Source organism: Trichomycterus rosablanca, chromosome 27 (genome assembly GCF_030014385.1).
Source record: "Trichomycterus rosablanca isolate fTriRos1 chromosome 27, fTriRos1.hap1, whole genome shotgun sequence".
Taxonomy (NCBI): Eukaryota; Metazoa; Chordata; class Actinopteri; order Siluriformes; family Trichomycteridae; genus Trichomycterus; species Trichomycterus rosablanca.
The window spans coordinates 14,705,690-14,723,587 of NC_086014.1; the positions used below are offsets into that span (position 1 = coordinate 14,705,690).

The following is a 17,898-nucleotide window of genomic DNA, read 5'->3' on the forward strand; positions in this document are numbered from 1 at the left end:
TTTATAAGTGTGTGTGAGAACATAAATTCGTAAGAAATGACTTTGTATTATGGAAAATAAACTTCTTTCTTCTGTTGACTTTCTATTGACGCCATTTCGAGAGGATGCGCCGCCCAAGGCATTGTGGGAGGTGTTGTGGTACGACATTGCAGTACCTGAGGGGAAACGTTCCCTCACCGAACATTTGTTTATTTATTTATTTATTATATATTTTACTACACTAAAGTCCCATTTTAATACTAATTATTACCGGACACGTTTTAAAAAGCAAATTTACGATGCCACAGTCAAGTTCAATTACATCAATATGGGTTGCCAAATGGGTCACAATTCGTCCTAAATTTGAGGCTGTGTGATTCCCTGTATGACCAAAGGGGTACATAAATCTGACCATAAATTAGTTTGGCATGTCTTTTTACATCCATGGGCATTAATATGACCCCCTTGGCTCTTCTGGACTGTCCACAAAGTTTACATTACAGTCACTTAAGGCATTAAGCATAATATTTTATCTAAAGCTACTTTTATTTGTACCCAAGGACCCAACTGTGCCAACCACTGGGCTGGGATTAAACCCACAACCTTCCACTTACCAGTCCACCAACTTGACCAGTGAGCCACCACAGTCCCCTTCTTAATAGAATAAAGAGAGCATAGTTCTACTATCGGGCACATAAACAAAACCATATTTTCAGAAAAGTTGGGACATTTCTTGTTTTCACTGACCATCTTAATTATACTTTGTAAATATGAACAAATTTTAAATATTATGGCTGCACATAGCACATTGTTGTTGTTTTTTTATTTTTGTGCCAAAGATATTAGTGAAAGGTGCAACCAACGTCAGTCATGGACAACAACATGGATGACCTGCATTTGTGTAGAGGCACCACTGATGCTGAGAAACACATGACCATCAAGGCAATGGAAAGTCCATGATTATTTCAGCAAGATGATCACAGGTCTCACTATGCACGCAGACTTTGAGCAACTGAAGTGTTGTATCATGAAGAACTAGTGTCCTCAGTTCCCAAACCATTAAACAGCCTCATTAAAAGGAAAGGTGATGGACCATGGGGGTAAACACGCCTCTGTCCTAATCTTTATGGATTGTGTGAATTTGCGAACATCCGTTTCTATTTACAAGTAATAAATGTGACCAGTTAAATAAAGACACTAGTTAAATAAAGATATATTAACTTTGCTTCTGTAGTTACACCCGGATGCTGATGAGTTCCCCTTTCCATTTCACTACGGGCGAGACTCAGGCGCCATGTGCAAAGTGCCAGTCTGTGCATTTAGCGACAGACCGGGCCATCCATTATTGAGCAAACGGAGTCCTGTCTGTCTCCGGTGCTTTGGGCCACCAATTAAATATATCATGTGGGTGAGGAAGAAGGGGGGAGGGAGATGAGGGCCGGGGTGCAGACTCATGAGAGCGTCTTGATGAAATATTGATGGCTTTAATTGAGAGGCTTTAGCCTGTTCATGGTCGATAGCGTCTTTAGCGAAGGAAAGTCTGAGGCGGGTCGGTGGGAGATGTGTAAATTTGATGTTATACAATGTTAAATACGCGCACTGGTGTGTTACAGGAGGACAAAGCAAATGAGTTATGCTAATTAAGGGAAATAAATGGAACTACAATGAATGCACCAAAAGTATGCAGATATTTAAGCATGACTAAGCTTTTTAAGGCTTATCACACACTTTTGAACTGTGTAACTGGGAATAATTGTGTTTTATTGACAAAAAACAATCAGATGTTGGACATCTAACATCTGGCTTGTAGGCAAAGTTCCAATTCATTAAAAGACACACTTTTGAAATGTATAATTGGCAATAATAGTGTATTATTGTCAAAAAATACAATCAGATGTTAAGACATTCAAGATCTGGCTTGTAGGCAAAGTTCCAATTCATCCAAAAGGTGTTAAATAGGGTGGAGGACAGGGCTTTGAACATTCCTTGACATTAAACTCATAAAAGCACGTCTTTACAAAGCCGTTTGTTCAGGAAATGACCCTAAACTGTCCAAACAATATTAGAATCACATGATTAATGTAATGCCATTGATCGCATACACCTGTTAACAAAGGATGTAAAAAAACCCCACCTGAAGTCAGTTATAAAAGTCTACATACTTTTGATCTCTCAGCATGACACAGACGTGCCTGTACTTGCTGGCGGAGGTTTATCTGAACAATTAGCTTTTGCTCTGTCATTGTGTCGTAATTGGATGTTTTGATCGGGAGCCTGTATGAACTAATAGCTTGTTCTCTTTGTACATAAAAGAAGCATTTTTACCATCATCTTCAAAAAGGAGCGCAATAAAAGCCTCACGCCCGGCCTTATCTGGCACTCTCGCTTGCTTGCTCGCTCCGGCTCGCTGGCGTCGCCACCCCATACCCCCCTCACTCATCAAACGACGGCTTTAATTCAGGGATGGATAGAAAAGAAGAAATAAAAAACAACCCGGAGTGAACATCGATTCGGAAAGTACCTGCTCGGCCGTGAACGCGGCGGCGCGTCGACCCGCGCTCTTCAATTAGGCCGGCACGTGTAGGTGTACGTGTTTTCATTCGGGCTCCGTGTTCGCTCCTAATGATACATTTAAGGCTGCGTTTGGCTTCAGTCAGACTCGGAAAATACACACTCGCACCCCGAGACGTCTCCGGCTGACGGGCAGCAATCACACAAACACACACACGTGGGCTGGACGCGCCTGGTAAATACAGCTGTGTGTAAACTTCTTACTCCTACGTGATGATGGAGGACATGGCTACACATTTTTGGAATTCGGACACAAATACCGTGTCTGTATCTTACTTTTATTTATCTATTTACTTCTCTTTTGGGCTGCGTGGCATTTAGGCAGCGCCACGGCGAATCTCATCCTCATACCAGACTTGGCACGGATGCCCTTCCTGACACGACTCTTCTTTCTCTATCTGGGTTTGGAACAAGCAGATGAATTGGAATGTTGACTGTATGTCATTTAATTTACATTTTCAGCATTTAGCGGACAATTTTATCCAAAGAGACAGTATACAGTCTAAGCAATTGAGGGTTAAGGGCCTTGCTCAAGGGCCCAACATTGGCAACCTGGCAGTGGTGGGACTTGAACCAGTGACATTTCTATTACTACTCCAGCACCTTAACCACTAGGCTACAAGTGCCCTATAGAACGCCTTTATTTGTCATATATACATATACAGGTGTACAAAACAAGGGCCTTGCTCAAGGGCCCAACAGTGGCTGCATGGCAGAGCTGGGATTCGAGCTCAAAGCTCCACCCACTAGGCTACCAACGCCTGAATTCTCTTTCAAACTGAATAGGCACAAATTCACACAGACACACTCCCAAATCTAGTGTCAAGCCTTTCCAGCTGCAAAGTTTTGGGACAGAACGGGACGTCCGACAAACTGAGAGTCGAGTGTCCAGATACTTTTGACCACTTGTCTGTGACTAGTAACACTGTAGACAGCACCGAAGAGAACCGAAAACAGTCAAGCTGAGCGGTCAGTCCTGATTATAGAGAGATTCTGTGGAAATAAATGATTTAAATATGATATATAATAAACACACACACACACACACACACACACGTCAGACGATTTGAATCAACTTTTAACTTTAATTATTTTAACAGAGAACTGAAACGCACTAATAGTGATACATCAACAGATAATAACATTTCTGTATGTACGAGTGTGCGTGTGTGTGTGTGTTGATATACATCCATGTATATAATAAAGTGCATTATTTAGGATGGGGGGGGGGGGGGGGGGGGAGTTTGGTAGCACACAGGGTGATAATACCAGCAGAACAGTCCGACAGCAGATACACAGCAGTGCTTCTGTAGTTCCTGTAAATAGAAAACAATTGTGAAGATTCTACAGTATTTATTATTTACTAGAATCTGTCAGGACTGGCTGTGTCTGAGGGGGGTGGGGCTGCTGTAATATGGCCCCACTGCAACCCTGACCAGGAAAAAGCAGGGGTAGAAGGTGAAAATATATCAACATGAACAATAATCAGACATTTGACATTGTTTGGTGTGTTTTTTTTCCCCCTTTTTGGACCCAATTCAGTCGCCACCCTCACCTCACAGATCACTTCTTTTTACCTACCAGGGGCGGAGAGCCACACACTTCCATCCGTAATCACGCTCTCTCGTTCCCTCGTTATTCAGTCAGATTATCACTCAGAATTAAGGCGCCTCGGTAGGGGCATTTTAAGGGAGCTAAGAATTTAGACATGCCTTCTTCTCGAAGCGAAGGATGATGGGAAATGAGTCTGTGTAGAGAGAGAGCTGGGTTTTTACACAGGCCCAGTATGACCAAAAGTATTTGGACGCCTGACCGTGAGCTTCTCGGAGTGACCCTCTGTGTGATCTTTCAGCTAGAATAACAGCCGCTCTTCTGAGAAGCTTCTCACAAGACTGTGGGAATTTGTGCCTGTTCAGGCAGAAGATAACAGCATTTGTATTTGTACAGTCGTGCTGAAACAGAGCAGGGCCTTCCCTAAACTGCTGCTGCAAAGTATGAAGCATGAAGCATGTAATTTACATTATATACCTGATCTATCACACCTGTTGGCACCTGTTTTTGGCTGCTTTCGATATAAATTTAGTAATTAAAAGGGGCGTCCCAATACTATTTGGCCGTCAGCGTATCTCTAACCTCTTGCTCAGACTGTGTGTAGTGGATTCTCTGAAATTCTCATTAAAGCTCTTAGTCACTTACACTGTCATTACATCCCTTCAAGCCTTTTTTGGCGGTTTTTACCAGCTTTAGGTTCCATCTGTGTCTGCGTATCCCATAATGCCTCGGTAGACGTGGTGCTGGGTGGATTAGGATGGAGACGCGCCTCGCTGCGAGGGTGGCACGTGTAGAGGCGTCACGCCAGGCACCGACGGCTCACGGAATCCTCCGTCGCTGCGGATTCGGAGAGACGCGGCACTAATGCAGGCATCAGCAAAACCCCCGCCATCACGGGTACAGAGCGGCACGCCGCCACGCCCGGCATCAGCTTCTACAAAACACTTACATATAAAACAGTGTGTGTGTGTGTGTGTGTGTGTGCGCGCCACACACACTCACCTGTCACAATCCTGAACACGGTGTGGACGTCCGAGTTCCTACGAGTCTCTACAGATTTAAAGATGAATCAGTCAGGCTCGTTTACTCCTCTAACAGAGTACAGCCAGAAGTATGTGGACATACACTTTTGGACAGGTACTGGTCAGGTGTTGGTCAGGTTTTGGGCACATACTGGTCAGGTATTCAGGTATTGGTCAGGTATAGTCAGGTATTGTTCAGGTATTGGTCAAGATTTGCTTAGGTATTGGTCAGGTATAGTCAGGTATTGTTCAGGTATTCAGGTATTGTTTGGTATTGGTCAGGTATTCAGCTATTAGTCAGGTATTGTTCAGTTATTGGTCACATACTGGTCAGGTATTAAGCACATACTGGTCAGGTATTGGGTATTTCAGGTATTCAGGTATTGGTCACGTATTTAAAGTACTGGTCAGGTATTTAGGTATTGATTGGTATTGGTCAGGTATTGTTCAGCTATTGGTCAGGTATTGGTCAGGTATTCAGGTAGTGGTCAGGTATTGGTTAGGTATAGTCAGGTATTTAAGGTATTAGTCAGGTATTGGTCGCATACTGGTCAGGTATTTTAGGCATTGGTCAGGTATTGGGCACATACTGGTCAGGTATTTAAAGTACTGGTCAGGTATTAATGGTGAAATTCCATCTGGGAACTGGTCTGGACTGGTCTAGACTGGGAGGAAAATTAGAGAGAAAATTACTGATATGATTTAAGCACAGCTCATAAAGACATGGCCTGGCCTTCTTGTTTACCTACCTCAAAATGCTCTTTGAGCTGAAATTCCCACAGACACAGTCCGAAAAGCATAACGAACCCGCGGGCTATGTGTTAGCAGCGGCTAGCAGCGGCGGATTATTCCACACTTCTCTCTGTGTGTTATTCTGTCGTTTGTCACTAGGATTCGCTGTTGCACCTTCTCTCCCTTACACAGGGCTAATTGTGCCTGTTGGGTGCCTGGCCAGGACGTTTGAACCTAAGACCCGGCGGCGGGCGAGCGCATCAGCCTGCTGGTTTTAATGAATAGTGGGGAGCGCAGTTGTGGTGTGTGTGTGTGTGTGTGTGTGTGTGTGTATGCGCGCTCCGTTACCAGCTTGATGAAATCACATGTGTCAGCATGATCCTTTTTAAGTGCATTTCAATTACAGAATGACTCTCTGATTCCATTACGCCACACACACACACACACACACACCGCGAAGTCCGCTAGTCTTAGCGCTCGCCACCGCCGCGTGTCTAACGTACGCCATTTCATTTCCTTAATTGTGCCACCGGGTGTTTTTCCAGCTTTAATTCCGACAACAATCTCCGATTCCTGCGCCCCGCCGTGCCGCGCCGGCCTCTAATGAAAGGGGGCAGCCGAAAAACACATGTTAGTACCCAGATCTAATCAGGTGGCTAACGTCTGCGCTCACGAGGCCCCTCCGCGCGGCCCCTCCGACGTCTCGGGCCGATTATCCGGCAGCCGCAGATGAAAGATGAGCCGTTAATAAGGACGTATTTGTGGAAGCGCTCGAGACCGCAGACCCTGATTTGTTTAAACGCAGAGGCACGGCTGTGGACTCGTCGTGCCACGAACCCTTATTTTAGGAGCGGGTGATGGGTGTTTCCTGTTCCTGCGTCTATTCTAAGAAGAAGACATTTACATCTGCGGCATTTAGCAGACGCTTACAATCATCACTGAATACAATGCAAGCAATTCAGGGTGAAGGGCCTTGCTAAGGGGCCCAACAGTGGCAACTTGGCGATGGTGGGACTTGAATTGGCAACCTCATGATTACTAGTCCTGCTGAGCTACCACTGTTACGTTGTGCAAACGTGAATCCCAAATAAGCAAATATGGTTTTGTTTTTTGGACACAGTAGGTAGCACTGACACCATACAGCAAGAAGGGGCTAGGTTCGATTCCCTGGGCTGAGCAGCTTTCTGTGTGCACGTCTCCCGTATCCGTGTGGGTTTCCTCCGGGTACTCCGGTTTCCTCCCACAAATCTAAAGCCATGCAGTCAGGTTAAGTGGAGTTACTATTGCGTTTAGCAGACACTTTAATCCAATGCGACAGCATATTGTTTAAGCAACTGAGAATTAAGGGCCTTGATCAAGGGCCCAACAGTGGCAACCTTGCAGTGGTTGCTGCCAGGATGCCGCTGTTGGGCCCTTGAGTCACATGTCACAGTACTCTCCCTTTAAATAAAAGCGTCCACTAAATGTACACAAATGTAAACGTAAATGTACATCTACAATACGGTTCAAGAAAAAAATCGTCCACATACTTTTGGCCAAACGTAGCGACCCACAGGAAGTAGTACAGACTGCCCCCTGCTGTCTCTCTCCGCTCCTGTCGTCGTGTACGAGTCGCAGAGGCCGCGCTCTGACCTCACCTTCGGTCCTGTCCTCAAATATCACAAAGTGGCATCGCCCGCTGTCAGCGCCCCCCCCCCCCCCCCCCCCTCGCCCGTATCAGGTGGCAGAGACGAGGTTCAGAGAGGCACATCCATCTTCATCACTCTCAGCCTGCAAACCGATCCGTCCCAGCCGGCCCAGATTTCTCCTCCAGTCGATCGTCCGACGATCGGGGCGGAAAATCTGACCGTTTTAAATCAGACCGTCCACGAGGTCACGGGGGCAGGGAGCGAGGTCCGCCTGGCGTTCAGCCCGGCCCGGCCCAGTCTGGGGTTTCGGTTTGGCCGACAGGGCCGCGCCCCGTGTTCCTGATGTCTCGTGGTCGCACGAGATGACTTTCAAGCTCACGAGATTCGTGGGTGTGTCTGTGGGAAACCCACACGGACACGGGACGGGGAGAACATGCAAACTCCACAAAGAATGGACCCTGGCCAGGACCTAGGCGCTAAAGAACCAGTCATGCTGGAAGAGAAAGGCCATTCCTTAAATGTGGCCATAATTGTGATTACACACGTTAGTGATTAAGAAGTGCGTCCGCATATTTTTGACCCGGTTGTCGTATGCTTTTCTGTGCTGATTATTTATTAGTATTATTACATTTTTTTAATTGCAGGTGAAAATGGATCCAAAATTGAAAGAGCCTGCACCCCTGGAGAGCGGAGAGGAGCGCGGGCGTCTAGACAGGCTCTGCTCTGGCACTTTGGAAAAACCTTCCATATGTCCCGTCCTCGGCGGGCGAATCCTTGACCTTGGGGTTAAGTTAACCTTCCAGGGGTAATCCGTGGCGCGCCCTCCCCTCCCCGGGTACGCCGGTGCCCCCCCCGGTCGTGCCGTTATGGGCCGGGTGCTATTGCCCCCTCTTTGCGCGGCAGAGAAGCTGCACTGATTTCTATCGAGCGGTCTGGGATCGATGCTTTTAAAAATCTTAGACACCTTTTACTTAAGAGCAAAAGCGTGCATTCTGTGTTGTGACACGGCCCTATTGATCCGTCAGGCGGCAGAGGAGAAAGGAAGGGGGCGGAGGAGGAAGAGGGGTGCGCGCCGGGCCGGACTCTCTCCGCCCGTGTCCTGTCCTAGCTCCCGGTTCTGATCGTCCTCTCCCTCCCGTCTCTCCGTGTCTGGTAACACCGCCATCCTTAATGGCTTTCCTGTGCCGTCTCTCCCGGCCGCCGCGCCCCGTGCCCCCGCGCTCCTCGGCTCTAATCGATAGCTCCTATTCCCTGTCCTCCTCCCGCCATCCGCTCGCTCTCCTCCGCGCTCACATTTGGCCCTCTGATAAATTATGGATGGGCCTCTCACATCACATATAAAATTTCTATTGTGTTTGTCAATGTCTGATCGATACCTCACCTCCTCTTTACCCCCGAGATCTTTTTTCGGCGCTCCCTTTCATCTCCTTTTCAGCGGGAGGGGGGGGGGGTATATCTGCGGGCGTTTGGTTGTCCAAAAAAGTTGGGACAGATGAATTATTTGTGGTTAATTATATGGACACCACTGTTAGGGTCGCGGTTATTGTATTGCTTTTAGTATTACGGTATTTTAGGGTGTTTTTAATAAGAAACAGATCTGAACTGCAGGCAGGCCAGTCTAGCACATGGACTCTCTTCCTACAAAGCTACGCTACTGTCACAAGTGCAGAAGGTGGCTTGGAATTGTCGTGCTGAAACAAACACAGACGTACCTGAGAAGGAGACGTACACTATAGCCAAAAGTATTTGGACACCAGACCTTGTGTGATCAGTGCGCTGTCATTCCAGCTGAATAATCACACAGAGGTCGTTTAGGTGTGCCAGGGTGTATTTAGGGTGATTTTTCGGAGCAAGCTTGTGGTTAAGAGTTAATAGCTTTTTTATGAAGAGGCCTGGCTCGAAAGTGACATTCCGATTTATCCCAAAGGTCTGATTAGGCCACACAAGTTCCTCTACAGTCGTCAAACTCATCAAATGACGTTTTATCGTTTTATGGACCCCAGTGTGCACAGAGAAGGACCTTCACCAGAATTCGAAAGCATATATACATATAAAAGACACTTCCTTTATAACTCACCATCGTGGTTGACGTTCCTCTCAGTGGCGTCCCCGGAGGTCCTTCCTCCTCGTCTCTGTCCAGCGTTCCTGTTCCTGCGCCACACGATTGATGGGATCGGCTGCAATGACAAATAGAAATGCTGATAAGTTCTTGTTGGCCACCGTGTCCTCTTCTAGTAGCCACCATGAATAATTCAGAGCCGGATCCTCTTCCAGGCTGGGAGAAGGACACCCGAACAGACTCCTCGTGGCAGAAAATCCATACGCGCTGACATTTTACTTCAAGCCGCAATTAATCGAGGCTGAGGCTGGATCCCTGCGCGCCGGTAATTGTTCTTAAGTTGAAGTGTTAAACGTGTAATCGCGGCTGAAGGTTCGTTGCTGAACGCAGGGCTGAATGCAGGACGTACGGATGATCTAGAGGAGGCCTGATCATCCTGAAAGAATCAGCGGCCACACTACATAGGAAACAACGGAACATGTTGTTCTCATCTGATTCAAGTGGCGAGACATGAACCCCGGACTTTAGGTTGGGTGAACTAGATCCTCGAGGATCATATGCGGTTCCCAATCCGGCCTTCCCTTCCTCAGACGCTCTCGACTGTGCCCTAGTGCCCAACCATGCCGGTGGCACCACTAAGACCAGAACCTGGGTGTCTGTACAGGCTCAGAGTTGGGATTCTGGACTCTGGAGCACGGATGCGGTGAGCTACTCATCCCAGTCGAAGCTGAGAGATCGTTCTATATTTGTTTCAGTTGTGGCGGCTACGACCTGGATGAGGTGTCTGAGCGCGCTGACACACACGTACACACTAACACACACCCACACGGCCCCGCCCCAGACAAACCGAATGACCAAGATCTAAAGTCACAAACACATTTAATGGTAGGTATGTGGGCGCACCTAGGCATACACGACGGCACGGTGTACATAAACACATTTCGTAACGCGCACCTACGCCGCCTGTAATGTCTACGTGAAGCCAGCCGAGACGGCAAAACGGCTCCTCGCAGGGGCAAAAACGCCAACAGAAGCGCTGCGGCAAGGCTCGGCTAAAATCCACCAATAGGAGGACGGCTGAGCATCACATGGCTTCATATATACATATAACATTTGGGAACGTGGCCACCTGACCGTAAGCTTATTGGACGTCCCTTTTCAGCCAAAACAACAGCCGCTCTACTGAGAAGCTTCTCATCAGACTTTGAAGCACATCTGTGGGAATTTGTGCCTATTCGGTTGTACGACAGTTGATGCTCAAATCGACCTCTAGCTGGTTTGTGTTAAATTAAATCCAATCACGAGCAAATTTTTTTTTAATGATGGGACTTGAACCAGCGACCTTCTGATGACTAGTCCGGTAGCTTAAGTTCTGAGCTACTGCTGACCAGTGTCACGTTATCAGGATCAAAGAGGACACTTAGATTTACACAGATGTGACTAAATTCAGTACAAGAACCTAACTGGGGTAACTTGCCTGTGGTGGGACTTAACCCAGCGACCTTCTGATGACTAGTCCGGTAGCTTAACTTCTGAGCTACTGCTGACCAGTGTCATGTTATCAGGATCAAAGAGGACACTTAGATTTACACAGATGTGACTAAATTCAGTACAAGAACCTAACTGGGGTAACTTGCCTGTGGTGGGACTTAACCCAGCGACCTTCTGATGCCTAGTCCGGTAGCTTAACTTCTGAGCTACTGCTGACCAGTGTCATGTTATTAGGGTCAAAGAGGACACTTATATTTACACATTTATTTAAATTGCAGTTTGGACTAAAAAACAGTGGTAACTTGGTGGGACTTGAACTAGCAACCTTCTGATCATTAACTCTAATGCCACTAAGCCACCACTGAGAAACAGACCCAACATTTGTCTCGATGCACCGTTGTACTCATCCATTACAGCAGGGTACGATTTGAGACACAGCCGCTTCTCCTGCAGCTTTGGGGTACACGAGACAGCCGAAACCGCACCCGGCGAGCGACAAGCCGCCCCCGTTCTCTCAGTTTACTTCCTCGACGGGCCGATGCATAATTCAAGCGGCGTCCCTACTTTTAGCGGAACACGTGTAGCGGGAAGCTAAATAATGAGTGAGGCGCTGTTGTCTTTTAGACAGAATGGAAGCAGCGCAGACGCGATCAAACGACGAGCTCGTTCCGGGTCCATCCTGCCACTCCCATCCTGCAACTCGGGGGGCGACGCGGCGCCCAAAACTTTCGGCTCTTCAAATATTTAACGGCGGGAATGCGGGGTGGATTCGAAATTACAGATGCGTGCAAAAATCAAAGAGGAAGAGCATCTAAATCTAAGGTCCCCCGATCTGATAACGGAGGGCGGGATCAGTGCACGCCCCCCTCGGGCGCGTGTCCACATAATAAGGAGAGACCGCTTCTCATCACCCGTCAGCCCGGCGCCCACGGAGAGCCGCTCGGTGAAGATTCGGAGTGAACCTCGGTACAAACTCCGCCCCCTCGAACCCGAAACTTCATTTCCATACAAATGAACTCGTGCAAATTCAGACAAATGTGGGCGTGTGGGCATCCTGACGAGCCGGCGACAGGTACAGGTGTCGAATCACGGACCTGAGTCACGGTCAGAAGACGGGAGACAACACATACAGGTCACCTGTCCATCACAGGGCGCACACACACACACACTTAGCCTGACTGAACGTCTTTGGATGTGTGGGAATCGAACCCAGGCCCTTCTCTGTGCCACTACCCTGTGCACCTTTAAGCAGCCTCACAAGACACCTAGCAACAGACGAGACTAATTTATCACCATGGCAACAGGAAAACCAGGTAAACAGGTCGCACTCGGTGTATATCACACACACCTCATCTGTCAGGACTGCTAGAACTCAGAAGGTTGCTGGTTCAAGCCCCACAGCCTCCACTTGATGCAACTAAACCCTCTATTGCTCAGATTGTATTCAGCTATAATTGTAGGTCAGTTGGGATAAATGCTAAATATAAATATATAAACATAGTGGGGCGGCACAGTGGCTCAGTGGGTAGCGCTGTCGCCTCACAGCAAGAAGGTCCTTGGTTTGATTCCCAGGCGGGGCGGTCCGGGTCCTTTCTGTGCAGAGTTTGCATGTTCTCCCCATGTCAGAATTACAAGACAATTCACTCATTAGAAGGCGTGTCCCTAAACTCTCTAAATCCTGAGCCGGTGGCGCCGCTGAAACTGCCAATAATTACTTTCAAAAATGCAAAAGCAGCTCCAGCGAGCTGAACAGGTACGAGAGGTGAGGTCGGGTACGAGAGGTGAGGTCGGGTTTGCATAGGTGCCTCCTCGTACGACTTCCCTCCACTGAAAGCCCAACCAAATCCGACCACGTCCAGCCGGTGAGTTGCAAATCATGCAAATGGTTCAAGTTCATTCTGACAGAAAAAGTGCGAGTCTCAGAGGGAAATGAACACGGTAATGATCGACAAATGTCCGGGAATTTACATAATCATCATTTCTGATAATAATCTGATGGGTTTAGGTCGCAACCCGGCAGTCACACCTTTTATAAAACTTCATTTAAAACTTTATTTATAAAACTTTATTAGAAACGGAACCTGGTGTGTTGTAAAAAAGCATAAAAACAAACCTTAATTACTGAGGTCGTGTGTTTCTGCCACACCGACGATCAATTATATAAAATATTTCTGTTCAACAATGATGATGCACAGAGCCCTGACCCTTGATTTCTGATCTCAACCCTATTCAACACCTCTGGGATGAACTGGAGACCTTCCAGTCCAACATCACATGCTGTTCTGACTAAACGAGCACAAATTCCCACAGACACAATCTGAAATGTTTCAATCTGAGGTTGTGTGTTGCTGCCACACCTACTGCTAACAGGTGTAAACAAATGCACAGAGCCCTGACCTCTGACCTCAACCCTATTTAACACCTCTGGGATGAACTGGAACGTCAACTGTGAACCAGACCTTCCAGTCCAACGTCAGCGCCCGACCTCGCAAATGCACTTCGGTCTAAACGAGCACAAATTCCCACAGACGCATTCCAAAACCTCATATAAATCAGTGAAGTCTTACATTTTCTTTCTTCTATCAATTTAGTCATGTCTAATTCCCACACACTAACACTGAGCAGAATTCAAACCCGAGGTTGTGTGTTTTGACCGAGTGCTCTTTTAAATGAACGGGCACAAATTCCCACAGACGCAATTTCAAATAGTGTAAATCTATGACTTATTTGATATGACGTCTCTCGATTGCTTAGTCATATCCAATCCCTGATTGTGAACCCACGGCTGCTTGTTTAACCCCCAATCTAATCAAGGAGAGCCTCCAACCCACCCCCAACCCACACACACGTCCATGTGATACAAAGTGACCACTTCTTTTCACCCGTCAGCGTCGAGTATGGAGATCAGCTCCATACACTTAGCTCCAAAATCACAGTTTTGTTTGTGCTGAAACAGGAAAGGACCTTCCCCAAACTGTAGCTTCCCCAAACTGTAGCCCGGGCATCATTTTACCTGACATTCTATGCCTCCTCCACTATACCGACTCAGCCGCGGACCCGGATGTCATCCCTCTGGATCCTGCGCGGCGGCGGCGGTGGAATTAAAGACACTTCTTTTCCCGCGAGCTGAAACACTGCAGCAGAGAACATGTCGACACGAGTGACAGCGCGGCTCTGAAAGCTGTCCTCTCCCACCGGGGACATGACCAGACAGGAGGACGATTAGAGTCAATCTGGACACCAACACAGAGACACGGACACGGCGGTGCACTGATTTATTATTGTAGCGGATATATCTGGACATCATGTTCTGGACAGTACTGATATTTCTACACTGTGGACACATGTAGTTCTGGCCGGCTAATTTGGACTGTGAGGGTTCTGTAGTGTTACCACCGGCATGAAAAGCACTAAAAATACACCGTACTGCCAAAAAGTATGTGGACACCTCAGCAGGAGCTTGTATCAGGCAATAATGAAGCAGCCTGTACTGCTCTGGACATGCTGTCCACAAGATTCGGCGCATCTGTAAGGCTGACAATCAGCATTCTGATTCGTCCCATGGGCGTCCTTCAAGACGAGGCAGGGGTCAGGGCTCACTAAAACACACTAGTCGGTTCGATTATCAGCTCTGCTACCGGCAGGCTGGGCGCCTACACGAACAACGATTGGCTCGTTCGCGAGGAGAGGGAGGATCCTCATAACTGCTGCAGTTACGCCCTCTGCTGGCTGATCGATGGTACTGCACAGAGTCGAGGATGTGACTCTCCGTGCACAAAGCTGATAAGCATATGAACTCGCCTCGTGCAGGTGAAAAGAAGCGGTCGGTACTGCACACGTGTCGGAGGGGGCGTGTGCTAGTCACGGCTCTCCTCGATCAGAGTGGAAAGCAAGCGGGTATTTAGATACGACTAGATTGTGAGGAAGTGTGTGTGTGTGCCCTGTGATAACCTGGCGACCTGTCCAAGGTGTTTTGCCCAATAAATCAGACCCACTGTGACCCTGACCAGGATAAATTAATGCTTAAACAGACAATGAATGAATGTATAATGAATTAATGAATAGTAGGAGACGCGTGGTGTAACGACGCCTGAATAAGACGCCACTTTTGCTTAGATTTTGGTTTGTTGGTATTTTTCATCCTGCCAGCACGGTGCCGTTCCCCTTCTCGTCATATTTCATTTAAACGCCGGGCTGCGACTTAAAAGAGCGTCTCAGGGACGCGGGGCTTACCGGCTGTGCCAGGTTATGTTAAATAAACGTACAGACCTCGGTGCCAATTCATCGCTAATTGTCCCTCCTGGCGCTGCCTGCCGGAAAGAGAAAAACGTCTTGGCGGACTCTAAGCCGCAGATCAGCGAGAGCGCTAATCTTCTTACGCTTAAGGTATCAGGTTCTCCTTTGATGTCGCTAAACGTGTCGACTCCGATCTCGCCCGAGAAGTGGATCCAGACGCGGCTCTGAGACAGACGCGCCTTTTATTTTGTCTGACTCGGGCTTCGGAGAATTCGGCTTTTCCGTTTTCTCTCGGCTGGCTCGCGGACGGGAAGGTAAACACGCCGAGTTAAACGCCTGTCAAAACATCTGACCGCAGAGGTGAGGACGGTGAGCCAGACGTCCACGGTCCAGCCGGTTTACACAATCACAACGTCACAAACAAACCTGTATACACTATACGACCTAAAGTATTCGGACGCCTGAACGTGAGCTTGTCGTACGTATTAAAATAGAGCGACCTCTGTGTGACCTTTATAGCTGAGAAGGCTTCTCACAAGACTCTGAAGTGTGTCTGTGTGTGGGAATTTGTGCCCATTCAGTCAAAATCTGACAGCATTCGTATTTGTATATTCGTATATTTGTGGGGCTGGGCGGTGGTCAGCTCCACTTACCATATAGAAGCACTTTGTAGTTCTACAATTACTGACTGTAGTAAGGACAGAGCAGGTATTATTTAGGTGGTGGATGATTCTCAGCGCTGCAGTGACACTGACACGGTGGTGGTGTGTTAGTGTGTGTTGTGCTGGTATAAGTGGATCACACACAGCAGCGCTGCTGGAGTTTTTAAACACCTCACTGTCACTGCTGGACTGAGAATAGTCCACCAACCAAAAATATCCAGCCGACAGCGCACCGTGGGCAGCGTCCTGTGACCACTGATGAAGGTCTAGAAGATGAGCGACTCAAACAGCAGCAATAGATGAGCGATCGTCTCTGACTTTACATCTACAAGGTGGACCGACTAGGTAGGAGTGTCTAATAGAGTGGACAGTGAGTGGACGCGGGATTTAAAAACTCCAGCAGCGCTGCTGTGTCTGATCCACTCATACCAGCACAACACACACTAACACACCACCACCATGTCAGTGTCACTGCAGTGCCGAGAATCATCCACCACCTAAATAATACCTGCTCTGTGGGGGTCCTGTGGGGGTCCTGACCATTGAAGAACAGGGTGAAAGGGGGTAACAAAGCATGTAGAGAAACAGATGGACTACAGGCAGTAATTGTAGAACTTCAAAGTGCTTCTATATGGTGAGTGGAGCGAGTGTAGAAACAAGGAGGTGGTTTTAATGTTATGGATAATCGGTGTATAAATGAAATATATTTTAAAAATGCACAACCCAAGGCAGGAAATATAAATATAGTCTGTTTTTCATACCTCCTTTAAGCCGGGTTTATCCGTGAGGTCATCCGAGGGCCCGGCGCAGGATGGAGTCTGGCCCCGGGGCTGCAGGTGAGCGCGGCTGCTGGGACTGACAGGCTCAGAATCCCTGCAGGTAAACAGGTGAGAATCCCCCATCAGTCAGTTTAATAGCGGATCAGTCGGGAGGTTTGACAGGCCCCTGCGTCTGTGAGACCGGGGGCCCGACGACAGGTGTGGTGCCGCTCGTGCGTGTTCGGCTGTCTGACGGTGCTGGTCGGACCGTGTCTTAACCTGATCCTCCTCGAGAGTCTAGATTACACGCGGGTTTATGTCGCTAAATCCCTCCTGAACATAAACATGTGTGATTTATAATGCACATATCGTGTGAAAGTGGATCCGTCTTTTATGCCCGTGTTCTGTCCTGACATTCGGGGCTCACACCTTCCTTTCTCTCTCCGGCTTCGTTCCGCGTAGCCCCGAGCGCCTCTCTTTGTCAGCGTCTTGGGAACGTTGCTGGCTAGTTTACGTCGGAATCGTCTTAATTATGTGGATTTGCGATGTGCTAAGAGAGACAGGTGTGAGCCAGGCTAAGGCATGTTTTATCAGCTTCTGGCTTTGAACCGCGCCGCTCCTTTTCTTCGAGGAGAAAAAAGGCATAACCTTTTACTCTAATTCCTCCTACCATTGACAGCAGTTTCTTTTCCCCCTGCGGGAGGTAAACGTCTTTTCAGTGCACTTTGTCGCACCGGTGTGAAACACAGAACTTCTGAATACACCTTCATGTTTTCTAAATATTAACAGATTAGTGGAGAGCTCGGAATTAGCCTCGACTTCCCCCCGGCCGAAGGCGGTCGTTTATTTCAGCGCTACGTACAAACATCGTGCTTAGTTTACACTGGTGGCCTGTTTATGACCTGCGTTGTTCAGCTCCTGTGCATATTACTGACCTCTAGAAGCAGTATAGCCCACATTAATTCCTAGGATCACAGGTGATCTGATTATTTCATCACTACGTCCAAACATCATGCGTAGTTTACACTGGTGGCCTGTTTATAACCGGAGTTGTTAGGCTCCTGAGCATATTACTGATCTCTAGCAACAGTATAGCCCACATTAGTTCCTAGGATCACTGGCGGCCTGTTTATAGCCTGAGTTGTTAAGCTCCTGTGCATATTACTGATCTCTAGAAACAGTATAGCCCATATTAATTTCTAGAATCAC

General features: G+C 47.8%; 1 protein-coding gene across 5 annotated transcripts in view; it reads right to left on the reverse strand.

Annotated features, from left to right (window-relative positions):
• Nucleotides 1-3,627: 3,627 nt before the first annotated feature.
• Nucleotides 3,628-17,898, reverse strand: part of LOC134304272 (uncharacterized) — a 29,626-nt gene continuing 15,355 nt past the window's right edge. For 2 of the 5 annotated variants that reach the window (XM_062989874.1, XM_062989877.1), the window contains exons 4-8: nucleotides 16,693-16,804; nucleotides 9,561-9,660; nucleotides 5,104-5,151; nucleotides 4,747-5,035; nucleotides 3,628-3,866 (exon numbers count right to left, since the gene is read on the reverse strand). In XM_062989874.1, coding sequence (XP_062845944.1) covers nucleotides 4,854-5,035; nucleotides 5,104-5,151; nucleotides 9,561-9,660; nucleotides 16,693-16,804 — 442 coding nt within the window. In that variant the 3' untranslated portion in view covers nucleotides 3,628-3,866; nucleotides 4,747-4,853. Of the gene's footprint in view, nucleotides 3,867-4,746; nucleotides 5,036-5,103; nucleotides 5,152-5,585; nucleotides 5,789-9,560; nucleotides 9,661-16,692; nucleotides 16,805-17,898 lie in introns of those variants that run through there. The other 3 variants (XM_062989875.1, XM_062989876.1, XM_062989878.1) reach the window with 3 other exon arrangements.